At 41.2% G+C, this 17,165-nt stretch overlaps 1 protein-coding gene across 2 annotated transcripts in view; it reads right to left on the reverse strand.

The window, feature by feature from the left end:
• The window catches only part of RMND5A (required for meiotic nuclear division 5 homolog A), a 29,667-nt gene that overhangs the window by 4,038 nt on the left and 8,464 nt on the right, over positions 1-17,165 (reverse strand). For both annotated transcript variants that reach the window (XM_009555991.2, XM_054064987.1), the window contains exons 3-7: positions 11,429-11,563; positions 11,160-11,260; positions 5,650-5,816; positions 4,763-4,928; positions 1,354-1,456 (exon numbers count right to left, since the gene is read on the reverse strand). In XM_009555991.2, coding sequence (XP_009554286.1) covers positions 1,354-1,456; positions 4,763-4,928; positions 5,650-5,816; positions 11,160-11,260; positions 11,429-11,563 — 672 coding nt within the window. The remainder of the gene's footprint in view (positions 1-1,353; positions 1,457-4,762; positions 4,929-5,649; positions 5,817-11,159; positions 11,261-11,428; positions 11,564-17,165) is intronic.

Below are 17,165 nucleotides of genomic sequence, written 5' to 3' on the forward strand. Positions count from 1 at the left end.
CAACTGACAGCAATCTTTTCCTAAATGCTCCCTAGCTAATTGTTCCTGTCTGGATGGCAGGACATGAACCTGTCACACCTGGAGGTTACACTCCAAGTGGTACAGAAAACATAGCTGCAAGAAACAACACACACTCTACAGTACAAATCAATCTTTTGCAGCTACAATCCAAGAGGCTAATTCAGTTCATTTCCACTAAATAGGTTTTCTTTCCAAATCAGGGGCAGGCCACTAGAGAGCTGCACACACCTGGTAAGAGCTATAAAGGGAAACTGGGTTTCATAATAACTGAACTTCATTTCAACTGATATAGATGAGTTGTGCTGGAAGCATAACACACTGGATCCTAATTCAGTTCCCATGTCCCCAGATGTAGCACTAATCTTTTCATCTCCTGTCTGCCTAATAAAGAGTCAGTGGAAACCAACTCGTGGACAGAGCCCAAGCCCAGCAAGAGGAAGTTAACGTTTCTCAGTGGGATTCATATCCTTTCCAGTTATATAGAAATAGCTCACATGTTCAGTATAAAGTTAAGTGGAAGGTGAGAGCTGCTGTTTTGTGAAGATCACGTGATCAAAGACCTTTTCAATGCAAACAGGGAAAACAAGTGAAAGGGGAGAGCAACAAACAACAGACATACTAATCTGACAGACAACAGAGACAACAAAAAACAACCTTGTCAGTCACACTAATTAACAGGTCATCATAAAACTACAACCAAACCTGGACTTCGGTACAGATAAGAACGCAAATTTGAGGATCTCAGAGGAGAGGGGATAAGTAGAAGCACACCACACAAACTGCAGGAGGAAGCTGTAGGGGAAAGGGTTTGGGAAGGAACAATCAGCAAAGGGCATATAAAGGGTCCAGAGGATCCATGCCAGTATTTGAGGATCCGTGAACACACATTTTTTTGTGAATCTAGAGCAATGCATGTGTGCTTTACTCAGTGAATTTCAATCTTCACCAGCCAAAGAGGAGGAAGGGATTTGGCTGTCTGTACTTATGTTTTATGCAAGTCCTGTACGTGGGTGCTGCTGAAGGCAGCGCCTTGTCTGTGACAGCCTGTGCAGCCGGTCATATCAGTGCCCTTTGTGTGTGTGCGTGGGTGGGTGTCTGTGATTCATGCTCAGCTTCGCTACTTCTTGAACCTACAAATGAGAAACCAGCAGCCATGACCTTCAGCCTGAGACAAGACCCCAAGGTCTCTGCACATTACGAAGTCCCAACCCACCCAGGAGCTGTTGGAGGTGGTGACCATGTGTAAAATCCCTTGATATTCAGCAGAGAAGAAACCTGAAAAGAACACCTATCATTAGAAATATGCCCCGGGACAACTTGACATCAACTCACCGGTAGTTCATCTTTCTGGTTCCAAACACCTGTGCACTGCCTTTGTTCAATAACTGCCTTGATATTAATTAGAGCTGGTAATGCTACACAACCTGCTGAAAAACTGCAGAAAAAGAAGATGTTAATATCTTTGTATTTTTACTTTGAAGGTTAACCGAGACACAAGAGTGCTGTACTACTTCATGCAGTTCTTTTCTGTATTTCTAAGCTCCCTTCACATGTAATGAGCAAGTTTTATCATTTACCCTGCATCTTAGGCCAGGGCCCTCAAGAACTACATTCTGGACTGAAAATAACAGTTAATTCCTGCTTTGAGTCTTATAATGAATTGATTTTTCTATACTTTGATTTTGAGCTGTACAAAAGGAAGACATCATGGTAGCTTATACAGGTAGTTGCTCTCTTAACTATGGAGGAGCACACGCAGCCTATGACTTATCACATAACCCGCACGTACACACAACTCATAATCCTTTAATTATTTGTAATTACCATGTAGAGAGACAAGTCTTTCCACCTTCACCTTAAATCAAGAAAACAAATCTAGAAAAAACACTTGCAGGAGAAACCACAGCCTGTCACAAGAATGGCAGTATACAACTGAACAGTCAGTGTCCCAACAGCTCAGCCCGCTCTGGGAATCACCCATTACCAGAATTCACCACATTATTTAGAAATAGTCAATACCTTACAAAAGAAAGTAGGACACTGAGTTTCCACAAATTAACAGCTGTTTTGATGGATTTCAATTTAATGACAATACTATAGGCCTGGAAATACACAGCAACAGAAACAAGTATCAGCTCACTCTGTTTCTTTCGCAGATTATTTTGCTATTTGTGCAAGTTCTACTGTCTACAGAAGTCACAACTTTCCTCTTCACTCTGCCACTCCAGACACTTGTGATTATGTTTCTGCAGGAACATTTTAGCTAGTTTACTTGGGAGGGATATGCCTGAAACATACAGACCTCTTGCATAAACTAAATATATAAGTATATAATATACATTTTATTATATATATAATATTAAATATATATATAAAAAACATATCCCTCACCTCCAATGAGCCATTTTAATCCTTACACTTTGCTTTTTGGTTATTTCAGCCCTAAGTGTAACTTGTGTTAACCCTGTGGAAAGCTTAGACAAACAGTATTTGTAGAAATAAAAGCATTACTGCTTCAATGGTTCTGTATGAAAACATCTCTGGAAGAGCTCTCTAGGAGCATAACAATTAAACAGTAAATTCAAAGTGTCCTGTAGTCCTTCAAGACCCTGAACCATGACCCCTCAGAACAAGAGTTTTCCCACGACTCTACGCAGTAACTCAGATCATGAGGCCTACACAGGATGAGATAAATATTGGAGAAATCAATCAGCCTTAAAAAAAGTGACTGCTACTTATGTTCCAGAAAGCAATCAATTACATAGCAGGGATTTAACTTCAAGCTGGTTTAATTTCTAAAGGATTTGCAGAACTCAAAGGTCACGTCAGTTTACAACAGTCTTGTTTATGACAAGAGTATTGATACCACCTATGCAGTAAATACATTTCAGTGCAATCGATGTCACATCAGGCACAAAGCCAGGGTCCAACCAATCCAAACATCAATAACACAGATTTTCCACTTCACCAAAAATCTCTTTGCCGTTTGCACTGAAAACCACATTACAGCATCAATATATGAGCGATTAAAATATAAAGGGCTGCTGTTAATTTGACTAAAACAGGACAAAGACAAAAACAAAAAAACAAAGTAGAAGGTTTAAATATCTATGAAACCATTAGAGTGAAACTCGTAACGTTTATTGCAGAAAGACAATTAACCTGAAAGAAGCTCCCCTTATTGCTTCTGTTATATTTTGTGACAGAGGAGCAAACAGGAGAAGCAGAAGGCTTGACAATTTTAAGAGCTCTAAACTGAGCACAGAAGTCTCATTATAGTAAAATGCAAACAGTAAAAAAAAAAGTCAAAACAAAAGAAAAAAAACCACACAGTTAGTGAAGTTTCTGCTAAGTATCAAATGTAGCCCAAAAAGATACATATAACTTACTTTCTATTTAATGCCTGAAAAGAAAATGAGACTAGAGGAGTACACCAGGGGAACTGACATCTAAAGGCTAAATGGTGACTAATCTGGCTTAACTTCAGAGAAGCTAGAAGGAGATTAGATTGGTTTTTCTTCACGTTTCAGACAGTTTCCGATACATTTGTGTTTCGTCAGATTAGCTACAAAATTCGAAAGTGACTCCTCCTTTGCAAACAAGGTCCAGCAAACAAGTATGACATTTTAGCAGCTGAAATCAGAACACAGCTCTTCAACATTCTTCTTCTGAGAAGACAAGCTGAGAGAGTTGGGTTTTTTCAGCCTGGAGAAGGCTCCAAGGAGACATTATAGCGACCTTCTAGTACCTGAAGGGGCTACAAGAAAGCTGAGGAGGGACTGTTAACAAAGGCTTGTAGTGATAGGACTAGGGAGAATGGGGATAAACTGGAGAGGGGAAGATTTACACTCGAGATAAGGAAGAATTTCTTCACCATGAGAGCAGTGAGGCACTGGAAGGGAAGGGATGTGGCTGCCCCATCCCTGGAGGTGTTCAAGGCCAGGTTAGATGGGGCCTTGGGAAGCCTGATCTAGTGGGATGTCCCTGCCCATGGCAGGGGGTTGAACTAGATGATCATTAAGGTCCCTTCCAACTCAAACTATTCTATGATGCTATGGTTTAGCGGCAAACAGGTGTGGTTGGTCTCTTCCAACCAAGAGATTCTATGATTCTGTGATTCTATGTCCTTGTGAAATGCTTGGGGGTTGTGAAATGTGCTCCCAACAGCCTGACTGGATACGAACCTCCTTCTAACTCAGGTGCCACACTTCTGTGCTGAACCCTGTTAAGGCAAATATGGGGTTCTGAGCAACCTGATCCAGTGGGAGACGTCCCTGCCCATGGCAGGCGGGTTGGAACTGGATGGTCCTTTCCAACCCAAACCATTCCATGATTCTGTAATTCTAATGTGTGGATTAAAAACCAAGGAGATCAAATGCTGACAGAATCATGACCATAGTTTAGGGATTTTTGCAGTTAAACAGCAGGGTCAGTTTTCACACATTTGCTGTGGGAATAATGGCTGATCACTGTTCTCTTTTGCGCTGATGTCTAAACTACAGAAGTCAAATTCCATCCATGAATGTTTCTCCTTCAGCTGTAAAGGTGCAGGATAAAGCACAGCACATATAAACCTCTGACTTCTAATCTTTGCAAATCTTCTTAGAGCTAATCGTTACTATACTCTCTAATACAAGCTAGATGAGATCGCTTCTCAAAAGCTGTTTCTTTTGTCCTCAATAAGAAATAGAAACCAAAACACCATGTACGTGGTCTTAAAAACAAGAGAAATCCAGCATACCTAACACTGAGAGGTGATTCAACTGAGAGACCCAGAAGAGCACAGGCATCTCTTGTAAAGATGTCACAGATGTCCGCCCACTGGTTTGCATCTAATAGATGAACGTACGGAGAGTTCTCTATACCTTGCCGCAGATACACCAGGCTGCCCATCAAAACCTGAATATCTGTGAGGCATTAAGAACAGTTTGTTATTTTATACTACAGATAAAAGGTAGCATCTACAGTTTTAGCTTTTACAGGGAAAACAGGCAGACATACCAAGTCAATAATACACATCTACAAAATACAATCAGAGCCATCATAGAACAGACGTCTACAGCTACAAGAGCTCCAGTTCACTGTGGACAGACTAGAGGGCCATCTGCCCCTCTGCAGGCACAGCATGATGCCTATTAATTTGCTTCAAACATGTTTACTTCTTTGCAAGCTTTCTGACATGCACAGTAACCCTAAAAAATTGAGCTTTACTGGATTCAGTTTGAGATGGTTCGGCTAATTCCCTACTCCCCATTTTTCAAGTATTTCATTTCTCTTTATATTACCCCACGCAGCAGAAAATAGCAGGTGACTATTCCAAGAACATTTCTGTGCATTTTTAACACTTCTCCCTGGCAGCAGGCCTATTCTAGATGCTATCTCTGTATTGTTTAAAGAGTCAAAACCTAAAATTTAAGCAAATGGGTATACAAAACACAATTTGCACCATCTTAAAAAGAAAAAAAGAGGAGTTAATTCACTTTCTAAGGATTCAGGTTATACATGTTAAAAATTAAAAAAAAAAAGTGAAAATAACAGAGCAAACCATGTTTGGAATACAATATATATTTTACTACGAGATGCCACATCCAAGTGCTTTCAATCCACTTACTGTGACTGACAACGTACCTTTCTGATGATTTAGGGCAAACGGCTGGAAGTTTTTCGCATACTGAAGTGCTTCTCTTTGATTTGCTGTTCCACCCATCAATAAACTAATGAAATATAACCTGTGTAGTTTAAATTCCAATGAACTATTCTGTGCCATAAGCATTTCTCTGTTGGATACCGCCCATCTAGAAGAAACGAGGACGTACAATAGGACACGACACAAGAGTCATTAAGTGTCAGCCTACACCATATGAGGTTACTACAATTATCAAGCACCTATTTAAAGGAGAATATGACTGTGCCTGAACTTCTATGAGTTTATACAGAACACAGAAAATCACAAGACCCTTTACAAGTAACAGAGATACACAGGGGCACACAACACGTGAACAATGGTACTTCTGGTGATGCTGTACAGGTTCACCTATGCAAAATTCAACACTCACTGGCTGGAAGGCAAGACTGAATTAGGCACAGTATAAGGCAGAAATGGCTAGAAACTACTGCATTTGTGTTATTGCCACCCTGAATCTTAACAGTTAGTCTCCAGCTGCACATTGAATCAGCTTGACTAAGCCTTTAAAGAACATATTTTCCAACTTCCCCGTGCACCAAACATTTCCTCTAAGCCACTCTGTTTACATGCAAGGGTATGTTGCCCTGGAGAGAGAAAGTGCATCCATGGGGGCCTCAAAGATAGATATTATCAAGGGCTTACGATGGGGTGTAGGGGAAAGGGAAACTAGTTAAAATATCAAACTTTACCTGGCTTAAAAACTTTGGTTTATTTATTATTTTGAACTTGAGCAATAAAAATATTTCCCACTTTCTGGGTCTCATTCACCATGAAAACAATAGTTTGGCTCCCAAATAACATGGAAGAATTCTTAAGCAGGCACCAAGTAAAATGAACTGGGATTTTCAAAGCATTTCATTAAATTATTTCATTTATTATTTCATTTTATTATTTCGATTTTATCCATTCCTTCCTTGCTTTTTGTGTTTTGGATTTTTTTTTCCCCTTAATTCAGTTAGTCCTTGATCAGTCTAAACTTTCTCTTAAGAACTTCCAAGTTTCAATGTTCTTCAGTACGTCTGTTTCTCATTAGTGTTAATTAGTTATACCATTTTCACTGTGGGGGTCCCATTACGCAAAGAGCTTTTCACTTTCCAGCACGGAAGTAAGGCAGTCTCTGTTCCTTACAAAGAAGGGATATGCGAGGCTTCTGTCCTTTTCAACCAATACTAAAATAGGAAAATGAAGCCCTCTTATAGTGCCGGTACAACTTTCAATGCAGGTTACCCTTCTGCATTAAGAAGCAGAGTTAATGAGCAAGTATCCACTTTCAATTTGTTGTGGTGAAAGTGTCAGGAGACTGACTTTACCGGCAAGGCTTTGTAATGACAGCAGTAACCTTTCAGCGGGCAACAGTGAAAAACGTACCCTTTGAACTGAGAATAAGCTCTACTGTCCCTAATTTCAAGCAATTTCAGATCAGCAGCCTCAGGTTGGTTATTATCAATAAACAAGACCAGTCCACAAGACCATTAATGAGATATTAAACTGTACTGCATCAAAAGGAAGGCATCAAAAGAGCCTCCATCCTCTCCCTGCCAATATTCACAACCACGTGACACAGCACTTCATCTTGCTGCGATCGAGTCTGTTTTTCCAAATTAGCTTTTTAAGCAGGCTTTCCATTTTTAGCTCTTTCAGTGGCAGCACAGATTCGTATCAGAAGAAAGTAGCCACAGAAGCCAGGCCTGAGGTGTTTCACCTAGGATGTGTTGTTCCTATTTCTAATGGAAAGACAAAAAAGCCCAAGTGAGGTTTAAACATTCAATCCACACAATCTGCTATCATCCAAAATCATCAGGAATCCCACCATCTGCTTTCCTACCACCTCTCTAAATGATACTTTCAAAACGTTTTCATTTCCAGGACTCAAATCCATCTGATTTTTTTAAAGTTTACAGTATACTATTCAAACACAGGTTTGAATAGTATACCTACTCTCCCTACCTCCCACATGGGATTTAGTTAAAATGAACTTCGCAAAGCCTAGCAAAGATTAAATTAAGTCTAAACCACACCCCAAAATTCCCAGCAAACACCAGGACCCGTCCATGTTGCTGCTTTACATACAAGAGAAGAAGAATCATCATAGAATCACTAGGTTGAAAAAGACCTGTGAGATCATCAAGCCCAACCCTATGTGTACACCAAAACATATCCCTAAGAACTTAATCTACCCATCATTAAACATCTCCAGGTGCCTGATAACCCTTTCAGTGAAGAAATTTTTCCTAATGTCCAATCTGAACCTACCCTGGTGCAACTTGAGGCCCTCTCGTCCTATCACCTATCACTTGGGCAAAGAGACCAACACCCACTCCTCTACGACGTTCTTTCAGGCAGCTGTAGACAGCGATAAGGTCTTACCCTCCTTCTCTCCAGGCTAAATAACCCCAGTTCCCTCAGTTGCTCCTCATAGCACTTGTTCTCCAGCCCCTTCACCAGCTTTGTTTCCCTTCTCTGGAGACGCTCCAGCCCCTCAATATCCTTCTTGTAGTGAGGGGCCCAAAACTGAACACAGGATTTGAGGTGCAGCCTCACCAGTGCTGAGTACAGGGACACGATCACTTCCCTGGTCATGCACTTTTTGATACAGATCAAAACGCTACTGGTCTTCTTGTCCATCTGGGCACGCAATATCTCCCCGCCAAAATCTTCGAAGCCATTCCCACCAGACCTTCACAGGGAGACCCACCTGGGCTCAGAACCTCCCCAGAAAGAACCTATGGATTTCCCTCCCCCATCACCACATCACAGTGAGAAAAAGTCTCCAGAAATTAATGGGATCCTGCAGAGATACAGAGATTACATGGCTTAGGGCACAGGGCCTGGCTGCACATCTACAAAGTCAAGTGGCACACCCCACAAAATAAGGTAAACACTAAATATAAATACTGAAGCATAGTATTTGTAAAGACTGCAATTTCTATTAGTAAGGAAATCTAGAAAAACTATAATTAGGGTCTTTTTCTTTTATTAACTCAGATATGAATACTAACTTCTTTCTATCACCAAAGCAGAGTTTGAAAAATCTTCTCAAAAGGCCATTAATCCGACAGCTCCCTTTCAACAGCAGTGACCAGGAGCCACCCGTGTCTGCTTCGTTTCCAACACTGAGTTAAGCTGAGCGCCAGCTGCAGAGCACTGGCAGAGCCAGAGAGACTGGTTCTTGGTTTCATCCCAACCTTCCGCACTTTTGCATGGGTAAACCCTGCTGCGCTTCCTGGTTCATGACACTGTTATTATTTATTCTTGCGTAACACCTGCTTGCTGCTTCAACACCACTGCCAGTAGCCAAATCCTGAACTGGGCCAGTTTGGGACCGCTTTAATGCATCCCTGAAGCTGTATTTACTGATGCCAATTTTAGGAATTTATTAGTTCTTTGCCCAAAGAGCACAATGCCAGCCCTCCAAGCTTCTTTCACACAGAGGCTCTCCCTCCAGAACCAGTTTCTATCCCTCCTTCTGAATGTTCTCATCTGCTGGGAAATAATATGAGAAAAATCTTCACCAGAATCACCAGTTCTACAGAATAACAGGGCATTAAGCCATCAGTTACCTCCTAATCTGTATAGTTTTGTCACATTTTGATCACCCTCACTGTTTTTCACATAAGCATCACTATAAATAAGGACCCTCTGTGCCCAGCAGCAGACAAAGAGAAGCAGATAGCTTTTCACTGAAGACTTTAAAGGGAATAAATGTTATAAACAGAAATAAGACACGGTGGGGGAGGGGGACCAGCATACAAACTGTGCTGACAATACACTCTATTCTCTATCCATTCAGCTGTCTTCAGAATAAGAGCTCCTTTGAAGCAGGACCACGCTTTCTCCTTTGTCTGGAAAATATTTAACATGTTGCAGGAACTACAAGATTGGAGTAAGTAGAAGAAAGTAAGGCGTCAGTGCCAGCAACTCGGAGCTAAAATGAATTTAGCAGCCTCAAATATATGGACATAACAGCGAGCTACTGTTCCCCAGAGAGCATCCTTCACAACCACTACGTTACTATTTGAACTCCAAGAAATACATGGTGTAGCCAACAGTAAATCCTGTTTCAGTTATAACACCGGGTGTTTCAGTGCTGCTTCCCATCAAACAGCCAATTCAATAGCAAGAAACCACCTGAATTTCCCCTGGCACAACTATATTCAAAGACCAACTATTTAGGTCAAACTTTGCATGACCCAGAGGCATAATCCAGGATTTAGTTTATGAATGGCTCGAATATCAGAGTATCCCTGCATTTAGTTTAGATGCAAATAAACTCTGAATTGACATGCCTGTGTTGGTTCATGTTAAAGGGAAAAGGAAGTGTTCGCTAATATGAAAATGTGCTTAACTGAATAATGCAAAAAAGGTAATTTAAGTACACGAATTATGCTCTGCAATGAACCAAAAATTTTTGATTTGCTTTGGCTTCATTGTTTGCTTTTAAAAGGTCAAATTTGACTTGGGTTTTACGGGATGTTGAGGTTTTTTTCTTACTTCTGAGACCGACCTAAGCTTATCAAAGCTTTTGTAACATAAATAAAATAGGCTGAGGATTTGTTTGGGGTTTTATTTTTAAAATAATGGCCATTCTGAAATATTACCGTGCAGCTATGTAACCATTACTGTAAATCGTAAAAGAATAGCCATGATAGCTTTCCCTCCTCACTGTCACTTTTCGCAGCAGGTTATATGTTTGATGGTTGTAAAGCCTACTAAGGTCAAGAAAGTATCCTGGTCTGAGGTCGACTTACAGATCTGAGATACTCCAAGACACGGTTTTCATCTGAGCGTTCAGCATCATCCAGTGACTCACACTAACTGAATTGTTTTGTGCAGAAGAAATCTCCCTAACAGATCTCGCCAGCAGTCCAGTCTCCCAGCAGCAACTCACCACTCACCTTGAATTAAACAGCACCTACCTGGTGGCAGCAGCAGCCTGCAAAGCACACGCATGCCCTTTCCCTCCCTCTTCCTACCCTGTGGTCCCTTATCTGGAAGGGCAAAGAGACTTGAGGAAAAGAATAAACTTTGTCTTTAAGTTCTGCTCACCCCAGAGGTTTGGTGAAGCCAAAAAGACTTGGTGGTACCAAACACCTTTACTAAGTCCAGGTTTCCTCCATAACTGGATATCTTTTAAACTAAGGTTCACTAATGATTCGCTATAAGGCTAAGTAGAGTCACGGTAGACAACTGTTTATCCAAGTGATGTTTGTTTCCAAAACTTTAAATCAGCATAAAAAATGATTCAACTGATCCTTAATCTAAGGGAGAGAACCTTAGTTAAGCACTGCCCATGGGGAGGGACACAGAGAGGACGAGAAAAGGAAGGGACTCACTCAGACCTCCCAAAGGACAAGAGAGACACATCAAAATAATACTAAAGACAATACTTAAAGTGGAAAAAGGATTTCTTAAAAGCATTCAAAAAAGGGAGAAAAAAAATGAGCAGACTCACTCTAGCGCGGGTCTCAAAACTCTAACTTTTAATGCTTCTAATATTCGATTTAGCTCCACAAATGGTTCTTTTTGACTTTGATCTATCGATAAACCAGATTCCTGAAAAAAAAACAAAGGCAGTTTTTAGTGAAAGCATAAAAACCAATGGAATTAAACTGCTGTTTTTCTGATAGGTTAAATATTCACCTGGAACATTCAAATAAGGATGCTAACACAACGCATAACTTTTCACGGTTGATAACATTCAACATCCATACTTATGGTTACCTGACAAAGTTCCTCAGCTACATCCAACATTCCCTGCCGGAAGAAGTGCTCCACCATCACCTCATTGAGGATTCTCTGGCTGTCAGCCTGCCAGCACCCATCTATCCCCACACTGCTGATGTCAGAGTCAAAATTCTGAAACATACAAATTAACAGTTAATAGGCTGGAACAAATCACCATTTTTTTTGTAATTATATAGGACATTCAGGTCTCCACCCTGATGCCTACTGCCTATTACTCAGCTGGCCCCCAGTTACCTCACATTCAAAGGGTAATATCTGTCAGCTGCTTCACTATCTCCTGTGTACAGAAGAAGAAATCTTTTGGCTTGCTCGTTTCAAGTCTGACTATTAGCCACTATAAGGTATTACACTGACAAATTACAACTCTGGCTAGCAAATCCAGTCAACTAATAAAGCAGTTTCCAGACCATGATGCGGTTTTGGAGGAAGTATCTGCAGAAAAGGCTTTTTCCATATGTGAAAGCTGAAAATGCATAGAGAACAGACAACAGAATCGCCTACGCTAGAATTAAAATAGCATTATCGACGCATCACTGTCACTACAGCAGACCAGATTAGAAGTGAAAGCTGTAGCTCGAGGATTTTTGACATAGCTGGGGGGGTAGGCAATGCTGAAAATGTCACTTCCCCCCACCCCCAAACAACAATTAAAATCAAATCTCTAAAGACCTCAACATCCCAGCAACAGGGTGAGCTTTGAAGATCTAAGAGATCTCTTAGAGACCTAACCCCAGTGATCCTACTGCTGTGTATTTTTAGGCCAGTGCCCTACAGACATATTCCAGGAATAAGCAAAAATATTGTCACAGTGACTCTTCAGTAACATTTGGCACTGCTTGGCACTGTGCCTCTTGGCAGCAGGAGAGCAACACTTATTCTAACCCAAGACACAAACCAGGATTTTAACTGCTGACATGTCTTATGATCAGGGCAGGCACTTTAAATAGAATAAAAATCCTCACCCATTGCCTGAAAAACACCTCTTGCAAAAGAAACATTGTCTAGAAGTCAGCGCATCCCTTGCTGCCCGACTTGATGACCTGGTAGCTACAGCTCTTTTCCAGGAAGGAACCTCAGAAATCACACATTTGGTGAAAACAGCAGTGTTTCAGCTGCAGCTCTGTGACAATCGACAGTCACACGCAATATGGGAACACCTACATAGTACAAAACATATCCTTCTGTCAAAGCAGGCAGAGCAAACAACATGAAGCTGGTACAAGCTGTATCTGACAACCACATAATATTGTCAGTTCCCAATCGTCCAGCACAGTGCTGGAGCAGCGGGTTAGAATCACAGAAACATCACAGAATCACTAGGTCGGAAAAGACCTTTGAGATCATCAAGCCCAACCATACCTGTCTACTACTAAATCATATCCCCAAGCAAGGTTAGCAGATACCCAGCCTGCTGGAAGGTCTGGCAGCATAAGCTGCATAACCAGTTTCAGAACAAATCCAGGTAGGGATGTTGGTTTCCATTAGATTTGGGCTTTGTACCCCAGGAACGCATCATTGCCGACCTGCAGCAGAAGCCCAGAGAGTCATATGCTGTTTTGTCAAAACACACGCCAAGCAGACGTTTGCAGAGCGATGCTGCCAAAAGCACTCAGAAGCCGACTATTAAATTCCTTCAGAAGTTAAATCAAGGTGGAAGGAGATTCTTAAATGAAAAAAAAAGTAGAGAACAACATTATGGCTTCAAACTTTCAGACTGAGAGGTCACTTCGCTCACCCAAGTCTCTCTTGCACAGTTATGCCTCAATGATTTCCCCTTAGGAGGCATCAAATACCTGACCACAGTCCACAAGTCAGCCGTAAGGACTTAAACTGTTACCTCTGCAGGCTGGCCAGAAAGGACCAGAGAGGCATGCAGTGATCAGCTCCAGTAAAGATAGATGCACAGTGGCATCTCCCATACAGAGGGGATCAGCCCTTCAGAAGCATGGTAGCTTCTGGTGAATAGCAATGGTGAGCATGTCCAGCCTTCTCATCCCTGCAAGGGTGTCTTCAAAATCACCACTCCCTGGCAGGTCTCTTAGCAAACCACCAGTGAACAATTAACCCTGGGTTAGCAAATCACCTCTCCCACCTTTCAGAGACGGTGGAGCAAGATGAGCATTTAAATTATTGCCATGGGTTCAAGTCTCACATTTAAAATTTTCACTTGGGTGTCTTAACCTCTAAGCTCCTTGTTGTGCTGCTCATCTTTAAGCTGTATCCTGAAAAAACTTAAGCATCTTGAAGATTAAATAATACCATTCTTATTTGTGCCAACCTTTGAAGCCTTTAAGGTTCACCACCATTGCAGATTCTGGTGTCACTGTCCAATCACTAGCAGGCAACATAAATCCATCAACAATGCATTAGAGAAACACCAAAGGCAGTAGCAAGAGCCCACAAGCTTTTGTTACTCAGGTTTCAGCGGCAGGGGCAGGGGGAATCATCAGCAATCTAAAAATAATCTACTAAATTATTTTTCAGGTAATTTCAAGTGAATGCATAATCCCGTAAGAGGAAACTGCATTCTTCTGGGCAGTTACCAACCATTGGAGATGGACCTTTAACATCATCACATCCTTTTCATCGCCTGGGGGCAGAGGTGGCAGAGCCACTAATCTCAGTTCCTTCACAAAATCTATACTTCCTTCTGAAACAACAAACCTGTGGATAAGCTTTGAGAACGTTTTCAAAACCCCACCATAAATCAGATGTCTTAAATCCTATAGAAGATCATAGAATGGTTTGGGTTGGAATGTATCTTAAAGATCATCCAGTTCCAAACCCTCCATCACGGGCAAGGATACCTCCCACTGGACCAGGCTGATCAAGGCCCATTCAACCTGGCCTTGAACACTTCCAGCAATGGGGCATCTACAACTTCCCTGGGCAACCTGTTTTTGAGTGCCTCACCACCATCAAAGCGCAGAACGTCTTCCTACTCTCTAATCTAAATCTCCTCCCTTTCATCTTAAAACCATTGTCCCTGGTCCCATCCCTGCACTCTGATAAAGAGACCCTTCCCATCTTTCCTTCAGCCCCCTTTCAGTACTAGAAGGCTGCTGTAAGTACTCCCCGGAGCCTTCTCTTTTCCAGGCTGAACAATCCCAACTCTCTCAGCCTGTCCTTGTATGGGAGGTGCTCCAGCCTCCTGATCATCTTTGTCACCTCCTCTGGACTCGCTCTAACAGATCCATGTCCTTCTTGTGCTGAGGACTCCAGAACCAAACACAGAACTCCAGTGGAGGTCTCACCAAAGCCGAGTGAGGGCAGAATCCCCTCACCCAACCTGCTGGTCACACTTCTGATGCAGCCCAGGATACAGTTGGCCTTCTGGGCGGCAAGCACACGTTGCCAGCTCATGTTTAGCTTCTCATCCACCAGCACCTCTGAGACCTTCTCTTCAGGGCTACTCTCAATCCATTCTCCATTCAGCCTTTAACAGTGCTTGGGATTGCCCAAACGCAGGTCCAGGACCTTGTACTTGGCCTTTCCAAACTTAATTCAAGATGGTAACAATTAGTCACATCAACCTAGATCTGCTGTAGATGCAAGTCACATCTTACAACCTGAGGACCTCAATTTTCTTCTGCCCCCCACCCATTCTCTGACCAACCCAGTCCTGACTACATTCTCATTTAAATAACTTTAAAGAAAAAAAAAAAAAATCTATTTCCAAGGTCTTTATTATATGTGGGATTCTATAGCTCTGCATCCTCTGAGTCCTGAGGAGCTCCAAGAACTGACAGCACATATTACAGTGAATGACTGTTAGATGTCAGAACAAATGACTGCTTCCTTTTGGTTTACATATTCCATAACTGTCAAATGCACAAGATATGTTGGTGACTACACATTTCAGCTTTGTTTTCTAAATGCTAACAGCATGCTAACTGATAGCATACGGGGTTTAATTAGATTTCAAAAGTTGAAATGAATTCCGCAAGCTACAAACTCCAGAAAGGTTATTTTGTGCTTTTCAGGTTTGAAGCTTATAAGAGTGGCAGTCAATGTTCACAAGAACAAGCTCTTCATTAGAAGCCTAACCGACTAATCAGTGAGCCCAGGATTAAAATTAAGACTATTAGGTATTGAATTTACCAATGATACAGTGTAAAGTACGCTACTGGCAATTGAGGAAAGGTAAGAAGGACTGCAAGATGCAAGTGCACAAGATGGACCATTTTAATGAATACACGCCTTTCCTTGTTATTAGTGATGACATGATATGAAGATGATGTTTAAGGACAGTTTCATTCCTCAGTTGAGATTAATTTATGCTTTCCTCACTTCTAACCCAAAATACAAGTAAAATACATTTGTTTACATTGCTTGTTCAGTTTGTTGGTTCCTAAGGTCACGCTCGACTTGCAAGGACTATTTATCCAGCCGTATTCTTCACAGGACATAATTCAATGATGTTCAGTGAAGACTTTTAGTTTATTTGAATACCTTTTTTTTTTTACAAACCAAAAACTAGTTCTGGTAAAAGTCTGCTTTCCCAAAACAAAGATTGGATTAAAGTATTTGCCCTTTAAAAACAAGCTTAAAATTCAGGGAAAAAATAGAAGGAATTACCATTTACTCACTTCACTTGCTCTCCTGAATGAAGCATTTAACCACTACTCAGAGAGATTGCTGCTAGAGGGAAAACATTTACTAGCCCCAACAAACATGAGATGAATTCAAATCGTTCCAGAAGAGTGATTGATTTACAGGGAGACTGATGAGTGAGCTACTTGATAATAAGCTGCTGAACAACAGTGATGAGTTCTGGAAACAGAGCAAATGCCAGTATAATATGGAAAAAATGGGATGCAAACATTTCCTTTCAAAGGAGAAAATGTTCTTTGGAAGACAAGGTAACACTTCATGGATCAGAAGCACATTATCCATGCAGAACTAATATGGAGAGAGGTTTAGCTTATTAGATAAGCTTTCCAAGAGCTTCTAACTAAAAAGCAACACACAAAGTCTTGGCGTTTCAGACTCCAACGCAGTTCATATTTGATGCCAAATTTGACCTTCATTTTTCAAATCCTGAGGAGCTTCCATTATGAGTGAACTCGATAACGCTAACTTAAAAACCGACCAGACTAAACTTCACACATAAGTATAGCCCTGCCTCAACACTGGAAAAAAGGAATTTAGCCTGAAATTTGCCAACAAGCAGATAATTCAACAAGTTCTTTTAAAATCCAAGTTTGTTAAGTAAGTAGTCTGTTGATTCCACATGTAACAACAGCCATCATTTGGATGCATCACAGAATACTGGCACCAATATTAACATGTTTCCCAATCTCAAACAAGGCAATAAAATAATGAGTTATATTTATCTGTGCCCAAGGTAAATAGCTACACAGCTAGGAAGGCCATAAGCAGTGTTCCAGAGAAGTTAATCCATCTATAAAATAAATCAGGAAAAATGGTGGAGTGGGGATTTACACGTGAAAGAAACAAAACTTAAACCCAATGAATCAAGGCAAGGGTTGCACTGCTTTAAATTCTAATGAGCATTTTATTAAGGAAGCAGGAGTATTTTGCCCAGAATGTGTCTAGAATTGGTTCCCTACATCAATTGCACTTAATCACTTCTATCGGTTTAAGCTGAAGTAGATCACGGGGAAGGAATTGGGGGAGGGCAATTTCAATAGGTTACAGGACTCGATGCCAACAAAGACTTTGCTGGCAGGTTTCAGGCACATTTCCCAGC

Source organism: Cuculus canorus, chromosome 4 (genome assembly GCF_017976375.1).
Source record: "Cuculus canorus isolate bCucCan1 chromosome 4, bCucCan1.pri, whole genome shotgun sequence".
NCBI classification, from domain to species: domain Eukaryota; kingdom Metazoa; phylum Chordata; class Aves; order Cuculiformes; family Cuculidae; genus Cuculus; species Cuculus canorus.